Source organism: Leucoraja erinacea, chromosome 10 (genome assembly GCF_028641065.1).
Source record: "Leucoraja erinacea ecotype New England chromosome 10, Leri_hhj_1, whole genome shotgun sequence".
Classification (NCBI taxonomy): Eukaryota; Metazoa; Chordata; class Chondrichthyes; order Rajiformes; family Rajidae; genus Leucoraja; species Leucoraja erinaceus.
In genome coordinates, this window is record NC_073386.1 from 41,069,115 (window position 1) to 41,095,394 (window position 26,280).

The window sequence follows — 26,280 nt, forward strand, 5'->3', positions numbered from 1 at the left end:
CCAGCGGCGTCCCAGTAACGGCTCGAGGTTCCACAGCGCGCGCCGATGGCGGGCGGGAGGCGGCTCGCACTGATCAGACCCCGGAGGAGAATGTGGGCGGCGCCAAGCGGCAGCAGGTGTGATGCGCCGCCCGACGCTGCAGCTTTGCGTGCTTCTATTCTCTGCTTCTCCGTGGGCGGTGACGCAGCGACGTTCTGCAGCGACCGGGAGGGGGCGGGCGCGGTCACCGATGCGCGCTCACGCTAGCGCTCGCCAGCCCGCCCCCTTCCTCCCCCCCCCCCCCCCCAGCTGGACCGTGCGCGGCCCCTGAATGTGTGTATTATCAGTAAGATGGCGGATCATTGGTAGACAGTCAGTGTCGGTGTCTATGCGAGGGAGGGAGCAGCATTACCAACGACAACACGCAGAGCGAACCGGAATCTCGCTCAGTAATGGTCTTTAGTTAGCAGATGTCCCGAACTCACTGCTGGGATTTTTTAATTTTAAAGAGAGCAATCTTCCACGAATCATGAAATTTGCCGAACATTTATCAGCTCACATCACGCCGGAATGGCGCAAACAGTACATCAGTTACGAGGTGAGCACCGAGCCGGCAGGAGGCGGATGGGTTAATAGCACCGGGGACAGCTCGCTGGTTCGGGTTCATGGTGATGGTGATGGGGGTGGGGGTGCGGAGAAGGAGGAAGAGAAAGAGAAGAATAAACTAACAGTGATTAGGAGAAAGTGCGAGGCACGGTGAGAAAAAAAGGGTCTGTGAAAGAACCAGGGTACTGGCGAAGGGGATGTTGGCAGGCAATAGGGATAGACCTGGATCTGGATGTAGTACGCGGAAAGGCTCTAGGTAGAGCATCACTCGGCACTAATGCAGTGAGATTGAAAGTGAAGAGAGGAAGAACGTGAGAGTGAAGGGCGAATACCGAGGTGATGGAGAGAATGGCAAGTGAGTGAGTGAGGCTGGTGAAGAGTCTGGGGCAAGGCTAATGGGCAGGGACATAACATGTAATGGGGATGGTGATGGGCAACAGTGAGGGTAGCGGGCAGGGGTGAGGGTGGCAATGCGATGTATGGGTGAGGGTAATCAGTGGGGGTGCAAGTAATGGTGGGCAAGAATAATGGTGACTAGTAGAGGGGGAAGCAGGGGTGGGGAAAAGTGATGTGATAAGTGGAGGAGAGAGTAGGGACGGGTGATGAGTGGGCGATGGGGCGACATGTAGAGGCGAGAGTGAGAGTAAGGTGGAGGTACGTATATTGATGGGCACAGGGCAATGGTGACAAATGAAGGTGTCTGAGATGATGACCACAGGATGGCTGGCTGATGAATTGGGGGCAATACTGATGGACCTAACGGTAGGGGTCAAGCGATGGTGGAAGGTAAGGGGGTAGATGTTGTCATGATGGATAGGATTAATGGTGACATTTAGAAGCAACAATAATGGTGGGATGATGAGAGGGGCAAGGGCTATGGTGTGGTGGATGGGGAACAAGGATGTTAGTGGTGAAAAGCTAGGGTTGGGGGATGGTGGATAGAGGATGAGGGCTTTGGGCAATTTCTATGGAGTGCAGTTGGTGGGTAGGAGTATGGGGTGATGGGCAATGGGGCATAAGTGATAGGAGAGCTGAGAGTTGTGGATGCGAGTGATGTAGGAAATAATGGGTGAAGACGCATCTAAAGGATTGCAAGGATGACGGGGCAACAAATGGCAGATGTGAATGTTACAGAGAGAAATAGCACAGAAACAGTCCATTTAGCCCACTGAGTGCAGGCCAATGATCAATTTATACTCATCTTGCATCAAAGATGAGGGGAATGAAAGTGGGAGGCAAGATTGATGAACATGACTGGTAGGTCTTGATACTTAGAATCCTGATGGGTTGGTGTGTAAATGTAATGAGGGACGATGAGGAGACTGTGGGAGTGATAGGAGAATGATGGAAGGGGGTGTAAAGGAGGATGGGTCGATGTACGAGGATGCCAGGTAACGTTCGGGTGCAAGGGTAGTCATGCTCCGGCAGAAATGAAGGAGGGTATCCTTTGTAATTACAACAATATATTTTATTGACGTTATTATTCTGCTATATTATTCATAATTTTGATATACTGTAGGTTGGAGAGAGTAGTTATTTTTTAATGTGTAATATTTCTCCGTATTGAAATGTTACATTGTTTTTATATTCTAACATCAACTGTGTGGTGAGTCTGAGAGTTTTGATGCTTTGCTGGGATTTGAAGGGACAGTGAAGAAAGATATGGCTTTTGTATTTATAGTCTTTCAGACTAACCCAAAATATTTTACAATCAATGAAGAACTTGAAATGCAGTCACTGTCCTAGTACATGATATTGACGAAGAGTCTCTACAATAAGAGAGAAAGAAAATCTGTTAGCGCTGCAGTAATATTGAATGTAGTGTTACAGAGATGCTGTGGTTGCTTTTTCCATCCCTAGTTGGAGGGATTCAGCCACAGTGCTACCTCTATTAACTGTGTTGTTATGTTCAGTAAATGAACACCTTTGTGCAATGTATGTATGGTTGAGTGGAACAGTGAGACGGCTAGTAGACCTGCTGCTTCTTGGCTACAGTGACCCAGATACACTCCCGACCTCCGATGTGTCTGTGTGGAGTTTGTACATTCTCTGTATGACTAAATGAGTTTTCTCAGGGGGTTCCAGTTTCCTCCCACATCCTCAAAATGTGCAGGATGATAGGATAATTGACTATCGTAAATTGTCACCATTGCTTAGTTGAGTGGTATAGTGCAGTGAAAAACTGACGAGAATGTGTGGTTTAGGGTTGAGGTAAAATTAAAATGGGTGGCTCACTCAATGGGCTGAAGGGCCTACTTCTGTGCTGTGTCTCTCTGTGACTCAGTAACCTAAAAATCAATAACCATTTATATGTAAATTAGGCATACCAGACTTAAACATGCTGTTATTTATAATTTAGCAAATTATTATACTATTGTCCTAATGCCAGGCTCACTAGTTTTCTGTCACCATTCATAAATTTAATTGCCTTAAAAAATAATGTTTTTCTGCCACCAATTGTATTATGGGAGTACACAACATTAAAAATAGAACAATACAGTGTAAGAAAGAGCTTGTATGAGGTAGTTGATCATTTGTATTTCAGCAATAAATATTTTAAAATAATAGAATTGTAAGCAGAATAATAGAATAGAAACATAGAAACATAGAAAATAGGTGCAGGAGTAGGCCATTCGGCCCTTCGAGCCTGCACCGCCATTCAATATGATCATGGCTGATCATCCAACTCAGTATCCTGTTCCTGCCTTCTCTCCATACCCCCTGATCCCTTTAGCCACAAGGGCCACATCTAACTCCCTCTTAAATATAGCCAATGAACTGGCCTCAACTACCTTCTGCGGCAGAGAATTCCAGAGATTCACCACTCTCTGTGTGAAAAACCTTTTCCTCATCTCGGTCCTAAAAGATTTCCCCCTTATCCTTAAACTGTGACCCCTTATTTAATGTTCCCTGCAATTCAATTTCCTGATCATAGCGAGCTCAACCAACAGTGGGTGCTTGAAGCATGTGCATCCAGCTTGTGTCCTGTTATAATAACTGACTTTTCACAAGCAGATTTGATACACTAGGCTGAACATTGTCGTTTTTCTCGCATAACACAGCCAAAAATTTGGTAGTTGGCATTCTATGAGAGGATACAAAGTCTAGGAAAACTGTTCTTTATGGAGATGTCCTGTATATTTCCAGGAAATAGAGCAAATATTAATCGTTGATAGATGAAAGTCCATGTGAAATAGAGATAGGGAGAAACTGTTTACATCAAATATTGATTGGCCTGTTGATTTTTCAGTTTGCCATTAGCAACTAATCACCTTTTTCACCTTTCAATAGCTTCCTTTTCAGTCATTTAATCTCTGGCATTTCCTTGAACACAGGCCATCTGTTCCATTCTCACCTTCCCTCTCCTTTTGCATCTTAGATTTTTATCATTTCTAACATCTCCTACTTCTGATATGAAGCATTCCTGCATTTTCTGTATTTCATTTTTTTAAGAACTGATGTTCATCATTCATCTTTGCTGTGTAAATCTGACTGGGTGTTGTCTGTACGTTATCCATGTGGGGTTGTTCCGAGTGCACCGGTTTCCTCCGATGTTCCAAAGATGTGCAGGTTTATAGGTTAATTGACTTCTGTAAATTGCCCATGGTGTGTAGGATGTGAAAGTGGAATGACATAGAACTTGCAAAGGTGATTGGTGGTCAGTGCGGATTTGCTAGGCAAAAATGACCTATTTCCATGCTGTATCTCTAAACTAAACTAAACCTTCTATGCCTTGCCTTACCTATTTAATTGTCTGTCCGAACGTTTCTTGGGCAACTTCTTCTTCTTGCGTATGGTGTGCACAGCCTAAAGTTGTAAGACAACTTGTTCTGTTTGATCTTCTGTTTGTGCATGCCAGGTTGATTGCATTCTTCGAAACAGGGTGGACCACTGGAAGGTTGCAATCTTCTATCCCTCTTGGGCATAATTTTATCTGATCCACCATCTCCTTTGGCAGCCCGTTCCTACAGACCACTCTGTAAATTAAACCCGCCCAGATCCCCTGTAAAACTCCCACCTCAGGACGGTCCTGACCTGAAACGTCACCTATCCTTTTTCTCCAGAGATGCGGCCTGACCCATTGAGTTGCTCAAGCACTTTGTGTGTATCTTAAACAATGTCCTCTTGTTTTTGATACCCCCATGGGGGGGAAAAAACTTTTGACTATCTACCTAATCTATGCCTCTCATAATCGGATCAGCCCTCAGCTGTAATAGATGAAACAGAGATAGGGATAAACTGTTTACATCAAGTACTGAGTGATTTTTCAGTTTGCCATTAGCAGCCTCTTTCCCCTTTCAATGGGTTCCTTTTCAGTCATTCGATATCCTGCATTTCCTTGAACATAGACCATCTCTTCTGTTATCTTAAATACTGTCCTCTTGTTTTTGATACTGCTACCATGGGGAAAAAAAGCTTTTGACTATCTACTTAATCTATGTCTCTCTTAATTTGGTCAGCCCTCAGGCTCTTTAGCTTCATAGAAAACAAGTTTATCCAATCTCTCTTCATAACCTATTGCCTTGAACCTGGTAAAACTCTTTTGCACTATTTCCAACACAATTGCACCCTTGGCTTTATTCCACTTAAAAAAGGCTCAAACTGTTCCTTGCTGAGGTCTTTTTTTTAACACTATCTGTCAGGTTTTATGTTTAATGTTGAAAACATTCTATAAATTGTTGTTAAATTATACCACATAGTAATCTATTATTCCAACTATCTGGATATATTTCAAGGGCTGAATGATCGAATATATAACCTGAGGAGCAGAATGACACCAAATTTTCATGGTTTTGATGACAGACGACAGTGGTTTACACAAAAGGAAACCCAGTATCATAATAATTACAGAGCGGAAGACGCCTTCGTAATTCACCAGGATCTGGGAAATGGGTGTTTAGGGATGCTATTATCACTGCTTAAAAATTATGCAAAGAGTACAGATGATGTCAGCAATTCTGAAAGCTAACTCTTGTGGTTTACTTGGCTGAATACTGAACTTGGATTATAGCCTAGAATCATCCCACTGATGGTTTCTACTTTAATGAAACATTGGTGAATGTCAGAAATGAAAACAAAAATGTCACTATATCTTTCCACTTTATGTTGGATGCTGGAAGATTTTGGGGTTGCCTTTTTGGTGATTGAGTATGCTGGGGCTATCCCTTGGAGCACAGGAGGATGAGAGGTGATCTTATCGAGGTGTATAAAATCATGGGAGGAATAGATTGGGTAGATGCACAGAGTCTCTTGCCCAGTGTAGGTGAATCGAGAACCAGAGGACATACCGTATTTCCCAGCAATAAAGACGCTATTCTTTACCCTAAAATAAGGCCCGAAAATTTACCTGCGTCTTGGAGACCAAAGGTTAGCTTGTTAGCCAAGAAAGATAGACTTGGGCCTAATCACTTTTAAAACATGGGGGGGACACAATGAGGCCTAACACAGGGGTCGGCAACCTACGGCTCAGATCCGGCCCGTAACCTGAACTCATCCGGCCCGCACGCGTTTTTTTTTCAATTATTTTTCGTGACCTGGGAACTGCAGCCAGACCTGGGGCAAGCGAGCCGACCTGGGCACAACAGCCAGACCTGGGGCAAGCGAGCCGAATTTGGCGCAACAGCCAGACCTGGGGCAAGCGAGCCGACCTGGGCACAACAGTCAGACCTGGGGCAAGCGAGCCAATCTGGGATCTGCAGCCGTTCCCGGGCACATAGCCTACCTGGGAACTGCAGCCATTCCCGGGCACATAGCCGACCTGGGAACTGCAGCCAGGCCTGGGGCAAGCGGGCCGACCTGGGAACTGTAGCCATTTGCAGGGCACGCAGCCGACCTGGGTGGCTGCGAGCGGCCGCCGGGACCGGACAGCGGAACCGGCCACCACCTCAGCGCCTTCTGCTGGCTCGCAAGCTAGCCATGGTGTCCTTCGGCACAGGCGCAACTGGTGGAGGTGGTGGTTAGCGGGTAGCTACTGGGCGGAAGGCTGGCTGCTCCGTCCCGGGCTCTCTCTCTCCCCGTTATGTGATCTCCCTGAGCCAGGAAGTATCAGGCCTGAACCGCACAGCGTATTGTGGGCCAGGCTAAGATGGAGGCTCTCCGGTCCAGATTGCCTCATTGAAAGAGTTTCACGTCTTCCTTTCTACTGACTAAACCAAACACTTGATCCTGTCCCGCCGGCCCTTTTTTCAAAATTTAGCGACTCAAGATGGGGGTGCGTCTTCATTGCCGTGAAATACGATAGGGTTAAGGTGAAGGGGAAAAGATTTAATAGGAATCTGAGGGGTAGATTTTTCACACAAAGGGTGATGGGTGTATGGAACAAGCTGCCATAGGAGGTAGTTGAGGGAAGGATGATTCCAAACATTTAAGAAATAGTTAGACAGGTATATCAATAGGACAGGCTTGGAGGGATATGGACCAAATGCGGGCAGGTGGGACTAGTGTAGAAGGGACATGTTGGCCGGTGTGGGAAAGTTGGACTGAAGGGCCTGTTTCCACACTGTATCACTCTGATTCTAAAAGCCTACCTCGTTTCCTCAATATCTTTGAATTCCTAAGGCCTCGTGCTGTTTATTGTATTGTATGGTAATTAATTTGTCAGCCAAGTATGTTAAAACATACAAAGAATTTGATTTGCCATACAGTCATACCAAAAAAAGCAACAAGACACACAACGACATAAAAATGAAAATAAACATCCACGACAGCGCACTGTGATGGAAGGCAATAACATATATATGCACCCGCTGAGTTTCTCCAGCATTTTTGTGTACCTTCGATCTTCCAGCATCTGCAGTTCCTTCTTGAACATATATATCTACTTCCCTCCTATTCTCCCGTGGTCGGGGCAGTCAAACCATCCGCATTCGGGGTGGTGGGAGCTCGCGCGTTTGGAGCTCCCGAAGTTGATCCCTAACCAAGGGACTGTGAGCTCCACGATGTTAAGTCCACAGGCTCCCGCAGTTGGAGCACCCAAAGTCAATCCCCAGCAAAAGGCCGCCAGCTCCTCGATGTTAGTGCCGCAGTACAACTTGATGTTATGAAGCGCAACTCGGAGCTTAACACAAATCGCAATTATAGAGCAGCAAAAACAATATTTTTTTTGTTTTAGTTGGCCTTAAATAATTTCTTCCATTGCCACAAATATTTAGCCAGAAATCACCGAAGGGTATTTTAACAGTAATCCTTGGAGATGCTCAGTGAAACATTGTTTTGAATTCAGGTTCAAAGGTTTAAGAGTTTGAGCTTTTAAGCAAATTGTTTCATGTGTACTGTTTTCCATTGTAAAGTGAGATATTTCCCAACATTGTGAATGAGGCAGATAGTGATCAAGACCCACAGTGAAGCTTGTGTTTATGATCTTGGCCGAAAGCTACTTAGTGTGAGAGACAAGTCAAGACAAGAGACATTTATTCGCCCATGCACCAATTGGTACAGTGAAATTTGTGGTCACCACACAGCCATACGTACAAAAAAAACCCACAGAACACGATAGTCTTTAACATAAACATCCCCACACAGCGGAATCAACGTTTCCCACTGTGAGGGAAGGCACCAAAATTCAGTCATCCTCTCTATTGTTCACCCGTGGTCGGGACCTCCTGAACCCCCCGCTGTCGCCGCTATGGGCGGCCCGGTGCTCAGGCTCTCTCGCTGGGATGATAGAACTCTGACGTCGGAACGGGAGAACATTCTGTGGCTTGGACCTCCGAATCGGCCACTTCCTACCGGAGACCGCAGCTCCCGAAGTCCACAGGCCGAGCTGGGCGGAGATTCATGCTGGCAGCCCTCGGCAAAGGGATCCCAGCACCCCGCGATGTTGAGGTCAGCGCCGCCGTGGCTTGGAGCTCCGTAAACCACAGCTCCACGCAGCAAACAAGCAGTTTATTGTATAAACAAAATGCAGTATTTTTGTTTTTTTCTACCAAAGTGGATAACTTTATATTGTTCCACATTCTAATCCCATTCATTCAGTTTGTCAATATCCTCCTTGATGCCCCTTTGCATCCTCTTTGTAACTCAAATTTCCACTCAATTTCACGACATCCACAAATTTGAATTCAAATCTTCAGGTATTTTTAATTACATTTTGAATGGGGTCGAGGCACAAATCATACCGTCAAAGCATAGAAACCTGAGAAGGATCTATTGATCCCTGCTGCACGTCCTGCTGAGTTACTCCAGCATTTTGTGTCTAACTATTGATCCATGCTCTGTTTTCTATTCCAACTCTTTGTTTTCTATAGTAGTTGTAATCGAACATTTGGCTTCAGATTCTCAGCTAAAGAGAGGAAAAAATAATTTGCCTCTCCTGCTGCTAATATTTATTAACTTGAAAAATATATTTTTTGTTTATGTTAGATGAGAATAAGGACAGGCTGAACACAGGAGTCCTCCATGGTTCAATAGCCCACAGCATTCACAGACTATGAATGGCCTCTTCAGGGCTCTCATTTAACTTTTTTTTCTCTGTTGTCAGCCGGGCAACCTAGGCAGCTTTTTAGTTTGCCAAATGACAGTTTAGGTGGTCATTTAAGGCGGCTTGAATGACGCGTGCAATAATGTGTTTGGCCGAAGTGCGTAGTTACCAGTCGGAATTATGCTCAATGAAGCATTCGCATATTATTTGTACTTCAAATGAAGTCACAAACTAAACATATTCACCAATCAAGACATGATATATATATATATATCACAATGACATGCAGCAAAATTATAATACAGTTTCTCAACTCTTTTTACACGTTGCAATGAATGCAATTTCTATTATTTCTTTCCACTTCCAAACAAAAATGTGGTTGGATTCTTCAGCGTATGATCAACCTGTGTCAATAAATCCTGGACCATAGTAACATATATGCTTAACCATGCACACTACAGATGGATGCAAGCATGTTTTCTGTAGAGGACTGAAAATTATCATGACATGGCCATAGCATGGGTCGTTATTGCAATTGGTACACAAACACTCTCGCTTCCCACATAATATATCCACAACAAAATATACAGGTTGCAAGAAAATGTCTAAAGGCATTTGATGATAATAGCTGTTAAAACTGACTATACCCATCTGACAGGTTAAACATTGCACTAACTGACAAGAGATGGCCAAAGGACATAACTGCAGCAAATGTTCTATTGGCAATATGTTTAAAGGTGTCAAAACGCCACATTACTGGACATTCAGATTAGATGTATGTGGTGTGAACAGCAATGAAGATACCCAATTTGTACGCACCAGATTAAAAAAAAATTATTGATAAACGCTGTTTCCACCATTCCCACTTCAGAATTAACATTAAAATTTCAACTGAAATATCTCCTGACCAAATTTGTGATGTATATGACCAACTGTAGAAGTAAAACCTGGACAAATCCAATGAATAGTGTGAATGTTGCTCATTAAATACCCACAGTACTGATACTCCATATTAAGAGCATTGATTTGCCATTAACATGAATTCTGTAATAACGTGTCAACGGCAGCAGTGACAATCGAACACTGCTGTTTTAATGTTTCATATGTTCACAATTTAATGAATCCATCTTTATGGATTAAAACAAATAATAACATTGGGAATTAAAACACATTTCCGTTATCAAACATAGCCAATGTTCGCTCTGAAGACATTTCCAGCACAGTAGGGTCGGGGGGGGGGGGGGGGGGTGGTGAATCAGTGCGGGATGGATAGATGGGGGGGGGGGGGGGGGGGGGGGGTGAGAAGGCAATTGGTGCTGGATGGATGGATTGATTGAGGCAGGGGAATTAGTGCGTGTTGGTTGTAGGTAAAATTGTGAGGGAGAGCGCTGGGCATGTCAGTGGGGATTGAATGGGCGATCAGTACGGGGATGGATGGGGGGAGATCAGTACAGGATGGATGGGGGGGATCACTACAGGATGGATGGGGGGACATCACTGCAGGATGGATGGGGGGGATCACTGCAGGATGGATGGGGGGGGGATCACTACAGGATGGATGGGGGGATCACTACAGGATGGATTGGGGGATCACTGCAGGATGGATGGGGGGGATCACTACAGGATGGATGGGCTGATCACTACAGGATGGATGGGGGGCTCAGTGCAGGATGGATGGGGGGGAAAACTACAGGATGGATGTGGGATCACTACAGGATGAATGGGGGGATCACTACAGGATGAATGGGCGGATAACTACAGGATGAATGGGCTGATCACTACAGGATGGATGGGGGGATCGGTGCAGTATAAATGGAAGGGGGCAGTACAGGATTGATCAGGAGATCAGTGCAGGTTGAATGGATGGAGCCAGTGCAGGATGGATGGGAAGGGGGGGTCACTACAGGATGAATTGGGGGACCAGTGTAGGATGGATGGGGAGTGGCAGGAGAATCAATGCGAGGTGGATAGGGTGATCAATGCAGGATGAATAGATCGGGAGGGGGGGGTAGATGGGGAGGGGAGCACAGAGGATGTCAGCGAGGATTGAATAGAGGTGGGAATAGGGATCAGTGCTGGATGGGGAAGAGGGGTCCCCGGATAAGGGGGATGGAGGGGGGCATACAAGAGAGAGAGGGAGGAGGGAAGGGGCAGAGGAGGTGGTGAGATGGCGCTCCTCGGACAACACCAGCATCATCACCGCGCTGCCTTAGCCATTCCTGTCCACCGCCAAGTGCAGCCGCCAAAGGGGGAGGCAGTTGGGATCTCCTTGCCACCGCCTCCCCTCCTCCTCCGCTAGCCAACAGGAAGGTGCGGGGCCGAGCGGTGCAGGTGCTTCAGACGGCGGAAGGGGGCCACCTCCACCTTCCTCCTCCCGGCCAATGTGTACGGGAGGGTTTGTTTTGAAAGCGGTTATCGTTATTGGTGGACTAGCATGCAGCAGCCGCTATGAGGGTGGGCGGGGTGCAGGAGGAGGTGGAGCCGCCGTCACTGCTGCTGTGCGGGCCCATCATTCGCTCCGACCCTCCGTCACCCTGCACAACAGTTGTCGCCGCCGCCGACCCAAAACATCACTTATTCCTTTTCTCCAGAGATGCTGCCTGACCCGCTGGGTTACACCAGTTTTTTGTGTCTATCTTCGGTATGAGCCAGTATCTGCAATGTCAAGCCGGGCAAAATGACCGGGCTTTTAGGTTGCCCAGCAGGACTTTAGGTGGCCATTTGCACCTGGGCAACCGTTAATTTCAACCCCTGCTCTTGGAAGATTTAACAACGATAGGGTTTGATTTTTCCGTTCTCAGTGCCCGAAAATGAGCTTGAAAGAAAATTAAAAGATGGAAATAGGTAATTACATAAGGCCTTAAAGGAAACTATAGTGGATAACTAGACCAAGTGCGGACCCGTTGGGCCAGTCCCCTAACGCAATATTCCACCACTCACCCATAGCCCCCAACTGACAGGCTGACGGGTTCCCGTTGTGAGACCAGAGATCCCCGTTGTGACGTGAGTGACGGAAAACCTCCTCCAATTGCGCAGGCGCAGCCGGCAAGTGGGAGCGCGCGACTGCAATGTTTTTGAAGTATAAAATGGCAATGACGTAAAATATGAGATCAATGTGAACGCATCTCACCGTCCCTCTTCAGTCCCCTATCCTCTCATAGAATGCCAACTACCAAAATTTTGGCTGTGTTATGCGAGAAAAACGACAATGTTCAGCCTAGTTTATCAAATCTGCTTGTGAAAAGTCAGTTATTATAACAGGACACAAGCTGGATGCACATGCTTCAAGCACCCACTGTTGGTTGAGCTCGCTATGATCAGGAAATTGAATTGCAGGGAACATTAAATAAGGGGTCACAGTTTAAGGATAAGGGGGAAATCTTTTAGGACCGAGATGAGGAAAACGTTTTTCACACAGAGAGTGGTGAATCTCTGGAATTCTCTGCCGCAGAAGGTAGTTGAGGCCAGTTCATTGGCTATATTTAAGAGGGAGTTAGATGTGGCCCTTGTGGCTAAAGGGATCAGGGGGTATGGAGAGAAGGCAGGAACAGGATACTGAGTTGGATGATCAGCCATGATCATATTGAATGGCGGTGCAGGCTCGAAGGGCCGAATGGCCTACTCCTGCACCTATTTTCTATGTTTCTATTCTATTATTCTGCTTCCAATTCTATTATTTTAAAATATTTAGTGCTGAAATACAAATTATCAACTACCTCATACAAGCTCTTTCTTACACTGTATTGTTCTTTTTTAAATGTTGTGTACTCCCATAATACAATTGGTGGCAGAAAACATTATTTTTTAAGGCAATTAAATTTATGAATGGTGACAGAAAACTAGTGAGCCTGGCATTAGGACAATAGTATAATAATTTGCTAAATTAAAAATATGTTTATGTTTCTATAACCCCCGTTCCCTAAAGAATGAGGATATCTCCGATGCTCTGGTTTGGAACATCTCATCCTGGGTGCAGATGCGCCGCAGACGGAGGAATTGGGAGTAGGGGATAGAGTCCTTCCAGGAAGCAGGGTGGGAAGAAGTGTAGTCCAGATAGCCATAGGAGTCAGTGGGTTTGTAGTAGATGTAAAATCAAAGTGGATTTAGTAAACTTAAAAATGTGATAACTTGTGAAATATAACATCAATCTGAATGAAACTTGATACAAACAACCACGGGTCAATGGTGAGTAAGGTGGTGCTATTTCCGCGCTATTGTGTACCGTTTTGGCGTAGTTCCTTGAGATTGCACGCAGACAGACAGAAGTCCAAACAAGACGAGACTTTTAGTAATATACTAGACCAAGTGGGATCCGTTGGTTGCGGGGGCTGCCTGTGGCGTCACACACACACACACTACCACCCCCCACACACACACATACACTAACCACCCCCCTTGATATATTGATATTATTCATTTGCTCTTTTTACCCCATCCCCCGCCCGATCCACTCACGCATACCCCCCACCCTCAGGCGCGACCAGAGAAGGAGGGGCATAGAGAGGGAGGGGGGGGCAGAGAGAGAGAGAGGGAGAGGGAGGGGGAGGGAGGGAGGGCAGAGAGAGGGAGGGAAGAAAGAGAGAGGGGGGTCAGAGAGAGAGAGGGCAGAGATAGAGAGAGGGGAGGGCAGAGAGGGTGGGCATGGAGAGGGTAGGCATGGAGAGTGAGGGCAGAGAGAAGGAGGGCAGAGAAAGAGGACCCGACCCGAAGATCTGACAGCTTGGTCCCATCCCCTCAACGAGGGCAGAGAGGGGGGGGGGTTGCGTGGACTCGACGAGCAGGGCAGGCTCGACTTGCTCATTCTTTCTGCGTCTTTTGGAGCGGGGGGCAGAGACTTGAATAACGGGGGGGGGGGGATGTGCCTCGCAGCGCAAGGAAGAAAGGCACGCAGACCCATTGTGACATCATCAGTGAAATACAGTCGTCTTTCAATTCAAAGTTTTGTCAGACTTTTGAACATTTTCAGTAATAACTCGAGAAATAAAGCATGGAATTTTCAGATAAGGCGATTTCGGAATCTGGGGGAAAAGCTCTCTACTGGAATATGTAAAAATGTAACCATTAGCTTGTTGCTTTATCAGAAGATGTGAACACTCACTCACTCACTCACTCACTCACTCACTCACTCACTCATACTCTCACACACTCACACACTTTTAAGTATATAGATGTGGATGGGTCTCTCCAGTGCCCTCCATATGTTTTGGACAAAGACCATTAATTTATTTATATTTTTCTGTACTCCACAATTTGAGATTTGTCATTGAAAATATCACATGTGGTTAAAGTACACATTGTCAGATTTTATTACAGTTTGTTTTAATACATTTTGGTTTCACCGTGTAGAAATGACAGCTGTCTTTATACATGGTCCCCCCCCATTTCAGGAGACCATAATGTTTGGGACGCATGGCTTCACAGGCGTTTGTAATTCTTCAGGTGCGATTAATTTCCTCTTTAATGCAGGTATAAGAGTGCTCTCGGCACCTAGTTTTTCCTCTAGTCTTTCCATCACGTTTGGAAACTTTTATTGATGGTTGTTAACATGAGGACCAATGTTATGCCAATGAAAGTCAAAAAAGCCATTATGAGACTGAGAAACAAGAATAAAACTGTTAGAGACATCATCCAAATCAACTGTTTGGAATATCATTAAGAAGAAAGAGAGCACTGGTGAGCACAGTTTGCTATAAAGTACTTAAAAGAGCAACCACAGTTCTGGAAAAAGGTCTTGTGGACAGATGAGATGACGATTAACTTATATCAGAGCAATGGCAAGAGCAAAGTATGGAGGAGAGACGGAACTGCCCACAATCCAAAGCAGAACACCACATCTGTGGAACACGGTGGTGGGGGTGTAATGGCCTGGGCATGGATGGCTGCTCTCTTATCTTCATTGATGATACAACTGCTGATGGTAGTAGCATAATGAATTCTGAAATGTATAGACACATCCTATCTGCTCAAGTTCAAACAAATGCCTTAAAACTCATTGGCCGGCGGTTCATTCTACAGCAAGACAATGATCCCAAACATACTGCTAAAACAACAAAGGAGTTTTTCAAAGCTAAAAAATTGTAAATTCTTGAGTGAACCCAATTGAGCATGCCGTTTATATGCTGAAGAGAAAACTGAAGGGGACTAGCCCATATGCAGAGAAACAGGCATAAGCTATAGTTGGCTGCAATACAGGCCTGGCAGAGCATCGCCAAAGAAGACACCCAGCAACTGGTGATGTCCATGAATCGCAGACTTCAAGCAGTCATTGCATGCAAAGGATATGCAACATAATACTAAACATGATTACTTTCATTTGCAGGACATTGCTGTGTCCCAAACATTATGGTGCCCTGAAATGGGGGGACTATGTATAAACACTGCTGTAATTTCTGCATGGTGAAACCAAAATGTATAAAAATGGCTTTTATTATAATCTGACAATGTGCACTTTAACCACATGCGATTTTTCTTTCTATTACAAATCTCAAATTGTGGAGTACAGAGGCAAATAAATAATGGGTCTTTTTCTCAAACATTATGGAGGGAATTGCATATTAAAAGCCCAACCTGAGATGGAGAACAATGTTAGATTGTTTTTCGTCATGTTTCCAAGATTATTGTTGTGTTGAGTATAATCGGGTACTTTTCTGTAGAGGAATAAATTATTTAGGAAATATCAATTAAACCATGTGTCACTCCAAACAGTAAATCCTGATGAGGTTTCCCAATATCCCAATGGCTGGAGATCCAGCCATTTGGATACCATTAGTGGTATCAAAACTCCAGCACGGTGTATCACAGAATACTAGCAGATGGATTCTGATTTCATCATTTCTCTTGGCTGTCTGATTCCAATTATGTGTGGAATTAATTGGGGTTGTGAATCCACTCATCTGGTCTCTAGAGAAATGTGGCCACCTGATAGACCTGAAAACAAAGGGAGAAAAGGAATGTTGGTGAACACATAAAACAAGTAGAATGGGAGAAATAAATGGAATACAAATCATTTGAGGTGCTTAATAGTTTAATGTTCATAGCAAATTCTCTTCACATAGTTGGGGTCAACTGCCATTAATGGTTCTATAAAAACTGCACGTTAATGTTTTATACTGAATTCATGGTATTATATTAGATATAAAATTCAGTTGATTTTTTTTTTTAACCTGATTCATTTGGAATTGTTACCAGATTGGAGGATCGTCAACATCCAGTTTATAAAAGGCAGTTTAGCTAATAATTTGAAGTTAATACATTTTTTGGCCCTCTGTGCCCATGTTGATCGTAATGATTACGGTTATTTTGATTTTAATTAAGACTTGCTGCATCCCATTCTTTGTCTGTGGTCATGTAGGTTTGGGATCGTTAATGCTCTCCTTTCAAACATGATTAGAATCTCTTACATCCACCACCTTTACAGGCAGCGATTTCCAAACCAATGCTACCCTTTGTGTGATTATTTTTTTCCCCAACTCGCCTTTAATCCTAATAAAAACCCAAATCCAATCAGTTTCTCCTCAAAACCTGAATTCTCTAATAAAAGACAAAAAGTGCTGAAGTACCTCAGCAGGTCGGGTAGCATCTCTGAAGAACAGACCGAAAAGCAGTCTGAAGATGGGTCTTGACCCAAAACGTCATCTATTCATGATCTCGAGAGGTGCTGCCTGACCCGCTGAATTATTCCAACACTTAGTGTCTTTCTTGCACTTTTTCAGATTGAATTCCATTTGCCTATGTAACCAGCTTTTTACTGCTTTTATAGACCAAGAGTGGACCCGTTGGGTTCCATTCCAACGCAATATTCCACCAAACATCGCATGCGTGGCTGACGGTCCCACACTGCGCAGGCGCGACTGCCGCATTCAAAGTTGTGCAGTTGACAGCAGAAATTGTCAAAAAGTTAATAAAGTGAATAGAGGACCCGTGGAGGTGTTTGTAAAATGGGCGGTTTATGTGAATGAGATCCCATTGTGACGTCATAGCTGTTAACTGCCAAACTGGCACCGCGGTGTTCAAGTGATTCTTTCTCAAACTTTCTCAAAAATGTGACCCTTGTAAAATAAAACATCAATCTGAGCGAAACTTGATACACTACACCACATAACAATTGTAAGCAAGGTGGTGCAAAAATTGTAGCTGTATCGTGTACCGTTTTGGCGTAGTTCAGGTCATGAAAAGCTGGCAAACAAATACACAAACTCACAGACAAGATGAGAGTATTAGTAATATACTAGACTATGTGGGAACCGTTGGATCCCATGTTCACACGAGAGGGCTGGTCCCCCAATGCAATATTCTACCTCTTCACCAATTCCAATATTGGTTGCCAGTGGGGGTGGGGCTTTCTGGAGCGCTAATATGATGGGTGTTGTGGGCCGGTTTCCAGAGGGCTAGAATGGACATTGTGGGCCGAATGGATGCTTGGGCTGGCAGCTCAGTCACTCAGACCTGGTGGGCTGGCAGCTCAGTCAATCAGGGGCCTGGTGGGCTGGCAGCTCAGTCAATCAGGCCTGGTGGGCTGGCAGCTCAGTCACTCAGGCCTGGTGGGCTGGCAGCTCAGTCACTCAGGCCTGGTGGGCTGGCAGCTCAGAAACTCAGGCCTGGTGGGCTGGCAGCTCAGGTGGGCTGGCAGCTCAGTCACTCAGGCCTGGTGGGCTGGCAGCTCAGAAACTGCCAGAAATTCTGCCCTAAACAGGTGAGAGACTGTGAGAGAGAAGGGAGAGAGGATGGAGAAACAATTTTAGACATTCTGCAGCTCACAGCAATGAAGGAGGAAAGTCTATCCTGGCCTGGATCTCACAGGGAGCCAATGATGGGAGGGAGAAAAATACTGGGGTGAGATTTAATACTTGCAGGGGGAATACAAACTGATGGGCCGAAGGGACCCCTTCTGGGCTAGTACAGGCCTGATTGGCTGACGGGGCTTTAAAAAATGAGTGAAATCTCAGTGAAAGGCACTTTATCTGGACTTTTCCTGGCCTGGCAGGGGCCCTTGTGGCCAAAATGCTCCTCCTGGGCTAATACGGGCATTTTGGGCAAAAGGGACTGGTTTCTCGGCTAATAGGGGCCCTGTGGGCCGAAATTAGTGGTTTCAGGCAGGCCAAACAACTCCATTTCAATTTCATTCCAAGCATAGGGCAGGCTACACAGCTCATTGCATTTTCATTTCCATTGCCATTACAGTTTCAAGCACAGGGCAGGCCAAACAGCTCATTGCATTTTCATTTCAATTCCATTGCCATTGCTGGTTCAAGCACAGGGCAGGCCATAGAGCTGATTGCATTTTCATTTCACTTCCATTGCCATTGCAGTTTCAAGCACAGAGCAGGCCATACAGCTAATTGCATTTTCATTTCACTTCCATTGCCATGGAAATTTCAAGCACAGGGCAGGCCAAACAGCTGATTGCATTTTCATTTCACTTCCATTCCCATTGCAGTTTCAAGCACAGGGCAGGCCAAGCCAAACAGCTCATTGCATTTTCACTTCACTTCCATTGCCATTGCAGTTTCAAGCACAGGGCAGGCCCAAGCAACTAATTTCATTTTCATTAAGGGCTAACAAATCATTTATTTCAAGTACATTGCAGACTCGCAGTTCAGTTGATTCACAGCCTAGAATGAGAGTCGTGGCCTCTACTTTGCGATCTTGCAGAATTACTGAGTCATGTTCAGGCATCCGGGGTTTTATAGCCCTGCCACCCCTCCCCCTGCCCGGGATGTGGCATTACCTTCATCGCGGTGATTGACAGTCGAGAAGATCTCAAGGTTTTTTAAACACTCATAACTTTTTTATTTTTTACCGATGGGAAGAATCCTCGGGGCCTGCTCAACGGAGGAAGACTGTGGGTAAGATGGCCAAAAATCATAGTGATATATGGTAGCGTGTTTTCTAAAGTCAATATACAGTGCAGACAGAAAGTGGTCAAGACTTTAAATTATATAGATACTAGACCAAGTGGGACCCGTTGGGCCCTTTCCCCTAATGCGGGAGAGGCACGCGGCATCGGCGCTCACCCAGGAGACAGGCGCTCCCTCGGAGCCAATCAGCCCCACAAGGAAAATTATGGAATTTATGGAGGCAATCAATGGTCCCCACATTGGGGAGGGGGGACAGGGGAGGGGGGCGGGCGAGGGGCGGGCAGCATGGACTCGACGTGTGGGGGGGGGGGCACTCTCTCACTCTCTCTCTCTCTCTCTCTCTCTCTCTCTTTCTGTCTGACTTTGTCTCTCTCCCTCTCCACCTCAATGGCAGCGCGCAGCATTCTCCTCTGGAAGGCCCCCATCGTCCCCGTGGACACTGCGTGTTACCTCTACAGGTACTTGCGAGCACGGACGTAGGCCCGGAAGAGGGGCAGGCAGCTGACGCTGGTGTGACCATCGACCGCCCGCTGCCTGGACCCGCAAATGGGCATCTCGGCCAGGCCCAGGAGCAAACCGACAGGGTGATCCTCCCCCTCCCCCTTCCCCGATCGGCCCTCCATACTCCCTGCCATGTGTCCAAACACCAGGATCGTGGGTCTAAAATGCAACCAGAACTTGAGGAGCAGCCCCTTCAGATATTGGTACAGGGGCAGCAACCTCATGCTGCGGTTACCGTTGGCAACGTCCCATTGTGATGTCATTGTGGCACTCGGCAGCTTGAGAGCCCGTTGTGATTGGTGCACTGTGAATTGCACTGTGACATCATCAGTGGAACTGGCTGTGCGTGAGAACCGTTTTTTTTTCTCCCTTTTTTAAACTTGATTCGTCGATAACTTCGGAATCTGTGCAAGTATAATTACAAAAGGAGTGCCAATCATGATATAAGTTCTTCCCATGCATCATTACCACATACCACAATGAAAATAAAATCTTACATTTTTGGTCAAAGCATATACCTAACGTTGTCATTATAAATCTCCAGTGGCAGACAGAGGTTTCTAAGTCTTTGTATTGCAAAATGTGTTAACTGATGATTTTGTAGAATTGCTCACAGCTTTCCCAGAGCTGCCACAAGTAAACAGATTAAAAATATCAATGTTAAAGTTTACTGTGTGTAACATAATCGGGATTATAACTGTGTTGGAATGTATCCGCTTTATGCAAGCATTTTTTTTGTTTTCATGATTTGACAGGTGCCTTTTTTCACCTTTGACTGATTGGAATTTGCCTATATAATCCAATTGCTAAATCAGTTCTGTTGAGTTTCTTAGGGAACTTTCTGAAACTTTATAAAGTATGCTGAGCTCCATGTTGTATAAACATGGAATTTTGCCATGCTGAAAAAATATTGTGTGTGTATGCATTTGACAGTGCAAAATCCTTTGTTTGACATCTGAGCTTATTGTCATACCTCACAGATAACATAAACTGGAGGGCATAGCTATAAGGTGAGAGGGGGGAAGTTTAATGGAGATGTGAGGAGCAAGTTTTTTTACAGAGTAGTGGGGGCCTGAACGCATTGCCAGGGATGGTGGTGGAGGCAGATATGAAAGTGGTGTTTAAGGGTCTTTTACATAGGCACATGGAAATGCAGGGAATAGAGAGATATGGATCATGTACAAGCAGATGAGATCAGTTTAACTTGGCTTCATATTTGGCACAAACATTGTGGGCCATATGTTCTCTGTTCTATGTCAGACTTATCCAATATATTATTTAGCAACAAAATGTTGGAGGAATTCAACAGGTCGGGCAGCAACTGAGCTAATGCTGTCTGACCTGCTGAATTTCACCGGCACTTTGTTTTTCCCTCAAAATTCCAGCATCCGCAGTCTCTTCTGTCTTCATAAATATAATCATTGCGTATGAACTTCCCCTTAGTAGGTCAACCTCACCAGAGGTGATGATGAATTTACAAAGGCTGGAACCCAGCAGTCCTCAAAATTGTCTCCCGAACTGTGGATGCTTTGAACTTTCATGCCATCAGGTCAAACATGGGGAAGAAGGTTTCTCCTAAATACAAGCTACTTTCTTCAATTGTTAATGAATTGATAATCTTCCATATTAAATTACCCTGGAGGAAGTACTGAAAGCAGAAACCAGAAACTTTTTTGGGTGGAGGTCTTCAATGTCCATTACCAAGAGAGGCTCAGTAACACCATCACTGAATGAGCTAAGGAAGTAGTTGTAAGATAAGGTATATAGCTTGTGGTAGGTGAACTAAAGGAACATGCAAACTCATTCTCACCAGTGTGTTCAGCACAAATGTACCTGTACATTGGTAGAAGTCCTTGTGGAGATAATATCTCACTTTCAAACTGTGGACACCCTCCATTATATTGTGTAGTAATGCAATTGTAAATTCTAAATGTACACTTAGAACACACTTGTGTGTTCAAAACCAAGCACCCATGAGTCACTATGGACCCATTTAGAAAAGTACAGGGTAAAGTAAGTAACAAACGTTAGAAGTTCCTTGCTTATCTGGCATGTGTTTTGTCTCTTTTTCACCCTCTAATTTTGTGTCAGCTACTCCATCCATCTACCAATTACCCCACCCCCTCACCTGTATTTCCGGTTGCCAAACACTTTAACCCCTTTCCATTCCCACATTAACCTTTATGGCCTGGGCCTCCTCCATTATCAGAGTGAGGCCAAATGCAAATTGGAGTAACAGCTTGGGCAGCTTACAACCCAGCGGTATGAGTATTGATTTCTCTAACCAAGTAACCCTTGCAACCCCTCTCTCTCTGTCCCTGCCCCACCTTAGTCATGTACTAGTTTCACTGTCGCCTTGGTGAGTTTCATCGTCTGTATAACTCGTTTTCACCTACCCAACAGCTAACAATGGCCCGTTTCCTTTATCATAGTTACTTTTTTGCATATCTTTCATTCATTTCTTTTCTATCTTTCTATGTCACTGTCTATATCTCTCAATTCCCTTTCCCCTGACGAAGGGTCTCTACCCGAAAGGTCACCTATACCTTTTCTCCACAGATGCTATCTGATCCTCTGAGTTACTCCAGCATTTTGTGTTATTCTCCACTCATTACCTGCCAGGCTTTGTCCCACCCCTACCTCTCTTTTCTAACTTTCTCCCCCCTACTCCAGTCAGTCTGAAGAAGGGTCCCGACCCAAAATGTAATTTGCCCATTTCCCTCGCCAGATGTTGTCTAACTCGCTGAATTCCTCCAGCACCTTGTTCTTTGCTCAAGATTCCAACATCTGCTGTTCATTGCCTCTCCAGGATATTGTAATTGTTTTCCTTGATCGAGAAAGGAAGGTGCTGACAGCTGAAATTTCAATTCCTGATTTCCATCCAGCAAATCAAAATGAATGGCCATTGGGCACAGCCTTTGCTTTCTCCTTTAACCCTATATTGTCAATGCCTTCAAGAGTGTAGTGGTAGTAGTTACATGGTGAGAGAAATCATACTCAAACATGACTTTCATAACTATTTGCACTGTAGTTTACGTTGCTGTAAAAGCATTTATGAAAATTATTTTTGTTTTCTACATTGAATTACTGTGAATATAGATTTGTACCTGTTGTATTTTCTAGCCCTTAAAAAGTCCTTTGGGATGAGTTCCCCTCGCTGGCTCCTCCTCCCCTCCCCCGTGACGCCCCCCCCTCTCCCCCATGGCTCTTCCCCGTCTTTTTCTCCGAGCTCACCCCCCACCCCTCTCCCCACAGCTCCACCCACAACCTCCCCCCCCGCCCACACACCTCCCCACAACCTCCCCCCCCACACACACCCCCTCCCCCGCCCACACACACCCCCCTCCCCGCCCACACACACCCCCCTCCCCCACATCCCCCCCTCCCCCCACACATTTATTGTCAACCATGAAATCAAATAATCTTATCACCGCAGTTTGGATTGTTCTTCCAACCAACTCTGTCAAAGGTTGCTGCCTTTTCCTTCTTCAAAAGCTTCATCAAGTCTACCTCTTTAATTGAATCTCAAAGGTGGGCTTTACGAATGTTTTTAAAGGAGAGGATACATGACATAAGCATTTTATACCTCTTATCATATGCTGTAAAATTGTTATTGCCCTTTTATTATGTTAAAGGAATTTTAAAAGTTGGAAAGAGTCGTCCATTTAAATGGTGAGGAAATAATATATTAAAATAAAATAATTGAAGAAAGAAACATAAAATTTCCAGGGAGACTTTTAAAAATATGCTGCTGAAGTGCTCACATGATATGGGACATAATATTTCTCAATAAGCACTGTTTCACAATAATAGTCGTGCCTGTAAAATGCATGAGTCAGGCTGTTTCAGTTACTATAAATTACATTACAGGAGTTCTGTAATGGTTACATGCCAGATATGTAGGAAAATTGCTCACAAAGTAAATTTTGATGAATGATCTCACGTTTTATTTGTATTTTCTTTCTGCTTTGTGCTGCATTAATCAGGGTTAAACAACATTGTTTTTCTGCTTTTGAGCCAAAGATCTTGCAACCTTGACATTTTTTCCCTGAGTTATTCTGAGAAACAATTTGGAATCTGTTACGTCTTGGTTCTGAGAATTTTCAGGGCAAGGTTCAAATGGATCAAGCATTGAACTAACGGTCTGTCCACGTCGACTAAGCCTTTAGCAAGCCAGTATTAACCTTAACCTGCAGAGGTGTTGGCAAAATATACCTTTTAAAAGACCTCATTGCAGCTGGACCACCATTGGTTTAAAAGAAAGTACTTGCATTTATATCAGAATCAGAATCAGAATAGTACTTTATTTGCCAAGTATGTTTTGCAACATACGAGGAATTTCATTTGCCAAGTCACTCATACAAATAAAAAACAACAGAACACCCATAACACATTTTAACATGAACATCCACCACAGTGCCTCCTACATATTCCTCACTGTGATGGAAGGCAAAATCAAATTTGTCCATTCCCTTTGTTCTCCCGCGGTTAGGGGCCTCAAGCCCTCCGTTGACGGGACAATCTTGACTCCCGTAGCCAGCGGTGTTTGGGCCATCCTCGTCGAAACGATGTCAGCTCCCCTGCGCGGGCGATCGAACCGTCTGCGTCGTTGGAGCTTCCCGACTCGGCCTCTCCTGAGACTGCGAGGTCTTGATGTTAAAGTCCGCAGGCCGCAGTTGGAGCGATCCCAGGCAAGGAAGGCCATCGATGGAAGGCCGCAGAGCGCCCGGAGAATGCGATCCGAAAATTAATCACATCTCCGGCAAGGTAAGAACCTGAAAAAAAAAATTCCCCCGATCCCCTCCCCCTCCCCCCACATAAGACAAACTGGAGAACATTAAAACAATGTTCTCAAAACATTGTTTTAATGTTCACATGATACATTTCTGAAACATGGTTATAGCATGTTTTAGAAACTTGGATTATCCCAAAGCAGTCTGCAGCCAATTACATTTTGTGAAGTTGTAACTTTTCAGATTCAGATTCAGATTCAATTTTAATTGGCATTGTCAGTGTACAGTACAGAGACAACGAAATGCATTTTATAATATAGGTGATGTTGCAGCCAATAAAGACTCAGAAAGCAGCACTGAGATAGTAACAAATATTTTCTTAAGTGATGCTGTGGACTGATATATGTTCGCCATGTTCGCCAGGGCGCCAGGATCTTTTGCATTCACCTTGGAGAGCAAGCAGGACCATGAATTAAAATCACATCCAAGAGATGGATTGTGTGTTCTTCATCTCATAATCACTGTGAAAGTCACAGGCACTGTAAATGGCAATTATATAAATTGAAGAACTATTCAACTAACCAGGACTGTGACTCCACTTCCTTCCCACCAAACTTCCCACTTCATGTGTCACTTTGTGAGGCAGAACTCATCTCTGTTTGATAGCATGACTGTTATAGTCTACCATGTAAGTAATAGTGTGCATGAAGCTTCTTGTCAGGACATTGTATATCATATTGCGCCATCCAAAAAAGACCTCTATCCATCGCGTTTTTTTAAGTAGACCAGTTAATTAAGCACAAATTATGTCAATATATATTCTTCATTGTAAATTGATGTTGCTCATATTAATTAACCTTTTGCTCTGAAATTATTAGTTTGAATACACATTTCCCATGTGCTTTAAAAGTTGAACTTCTAATCGTCTGTCTGTACGTATCTCGATATTTAAATAAAAGAAATATGAGATTCATTGGAGAATTTGGAATCAATTCTCCAAGCTTTGTGCCATTTTTGGAAAGCAGTCTTACTGAGCAAAATGATTGATTTTAGAAGAGGCAGTTGTTTTCAGTGAAAAGTCAAGAATGTTTTATGAGTGGAGAAAATTCAAATGGATGTGTGTATTCCAGGCACCCACCAAATTATCCGTGGCTTACAATAGAGTTAAATATTTCCACTTGTTTTAGATTTTTAATGGGCTGTATTGTGTAGTAGGCATTGAATGAACAAAGCGAGTCTTGGCAGTTGCCCACACACTTGGCAGTTGCTACATTGTTGGCAGTGGCTTTTGAAGTGGAACTTGCAGTAAATTGGAAAGTTAGGAGAATGAAATAGACAGTAATATTGACAAATAAAGATATAAAACTGTAGCAAAAAGTATTGGATTGAAACATACTTACCTGTGGCTCGTGACATTCATTGCAATCAAACTTCCGTGCATTGAGAATTTACGGAACAAATCTCTATTTGGCCAATTGTGTCTGTACCATATGGGGGGGGGGGGGGGGAAACAAATCTAATTCCATCTTCCAAAATAGGTCTGTAGCCCTTCAAGTACACATTAAAGCACTTTTTCAATATTTTGAGGGTTTTTGACTTTCTATCCTCTCAGGAGGTGAATTCCACGAGTTTTATTCATTGGAAGCTGCCAGAAAAGTCTCACTCTCACAGTCAGCTATTATTCTGAAAGTTGGCTTTTTTAAACCTTTAAATATCAATAACTTGTGAAATATAACATCAACTCTGAAGGAAACTTGACAAGATCGACGACGGGGAAAAAGCTGAGTAAGGTTCTGCAAATATTTAAGCTACCGCGCACCATTTTCACACACACACACACACACACACACACAGACACGCACACGCACACGCACACGCGCACACGCACACGCACACACACGCACACAAAACAAGACGAGACTTTTTAATGGTATATACTAGACCAAGTGGGATCTGTTGAGCCCCGTCCCCCAACACAATAATCCACCATTCACCCGTTCCCCCAATGCCACCCGTTTCCACTACTCACCCATTCCGTCAATGCAATATTCCAGCACTCACCCATACACCCGCAGGAGGCCTGGTCCCCAAAGGCAACCCATCGGCGCTCCCTGGGCCAATCAATCCTTCACACATGGGGGGAGGGGGGGAGTCGCGCTTCCCAGAGCCAATGAATGGACTCGGC

At 44.7% G+C, this 26,280-nt stretch overlaps 1 protein-coding gene across 2 annotated transcripts in view; it reads left to right on the forward strand.

Moving 5' to 3' along the window:
- The first annotated feature begins 278 nt into the window (after positions 1-278).
- Positions 279-26,280, forward strand: part of LOC129701067 (xenotropic and polytropic retrovirus receptor 1 homolog) — a 198,857-nt gene continuing 172,855 nt past the window's right edge. The window contains exon 1 of one of the 2 annotated variants that reach the window (XM_055642017.1): positions 279-577. In XM_055642017.1, coding sequence (XP_055497992.1) covers positions 509-577 — 69 coding nt within the window. In that variant the 5' untranslated portion in view covers positions 279-508. The remainder of the gene's footprint in view (positions 578-26,280) is intronic. The other variant, XM_055642019.1, reaches the window with a different exon arrangement.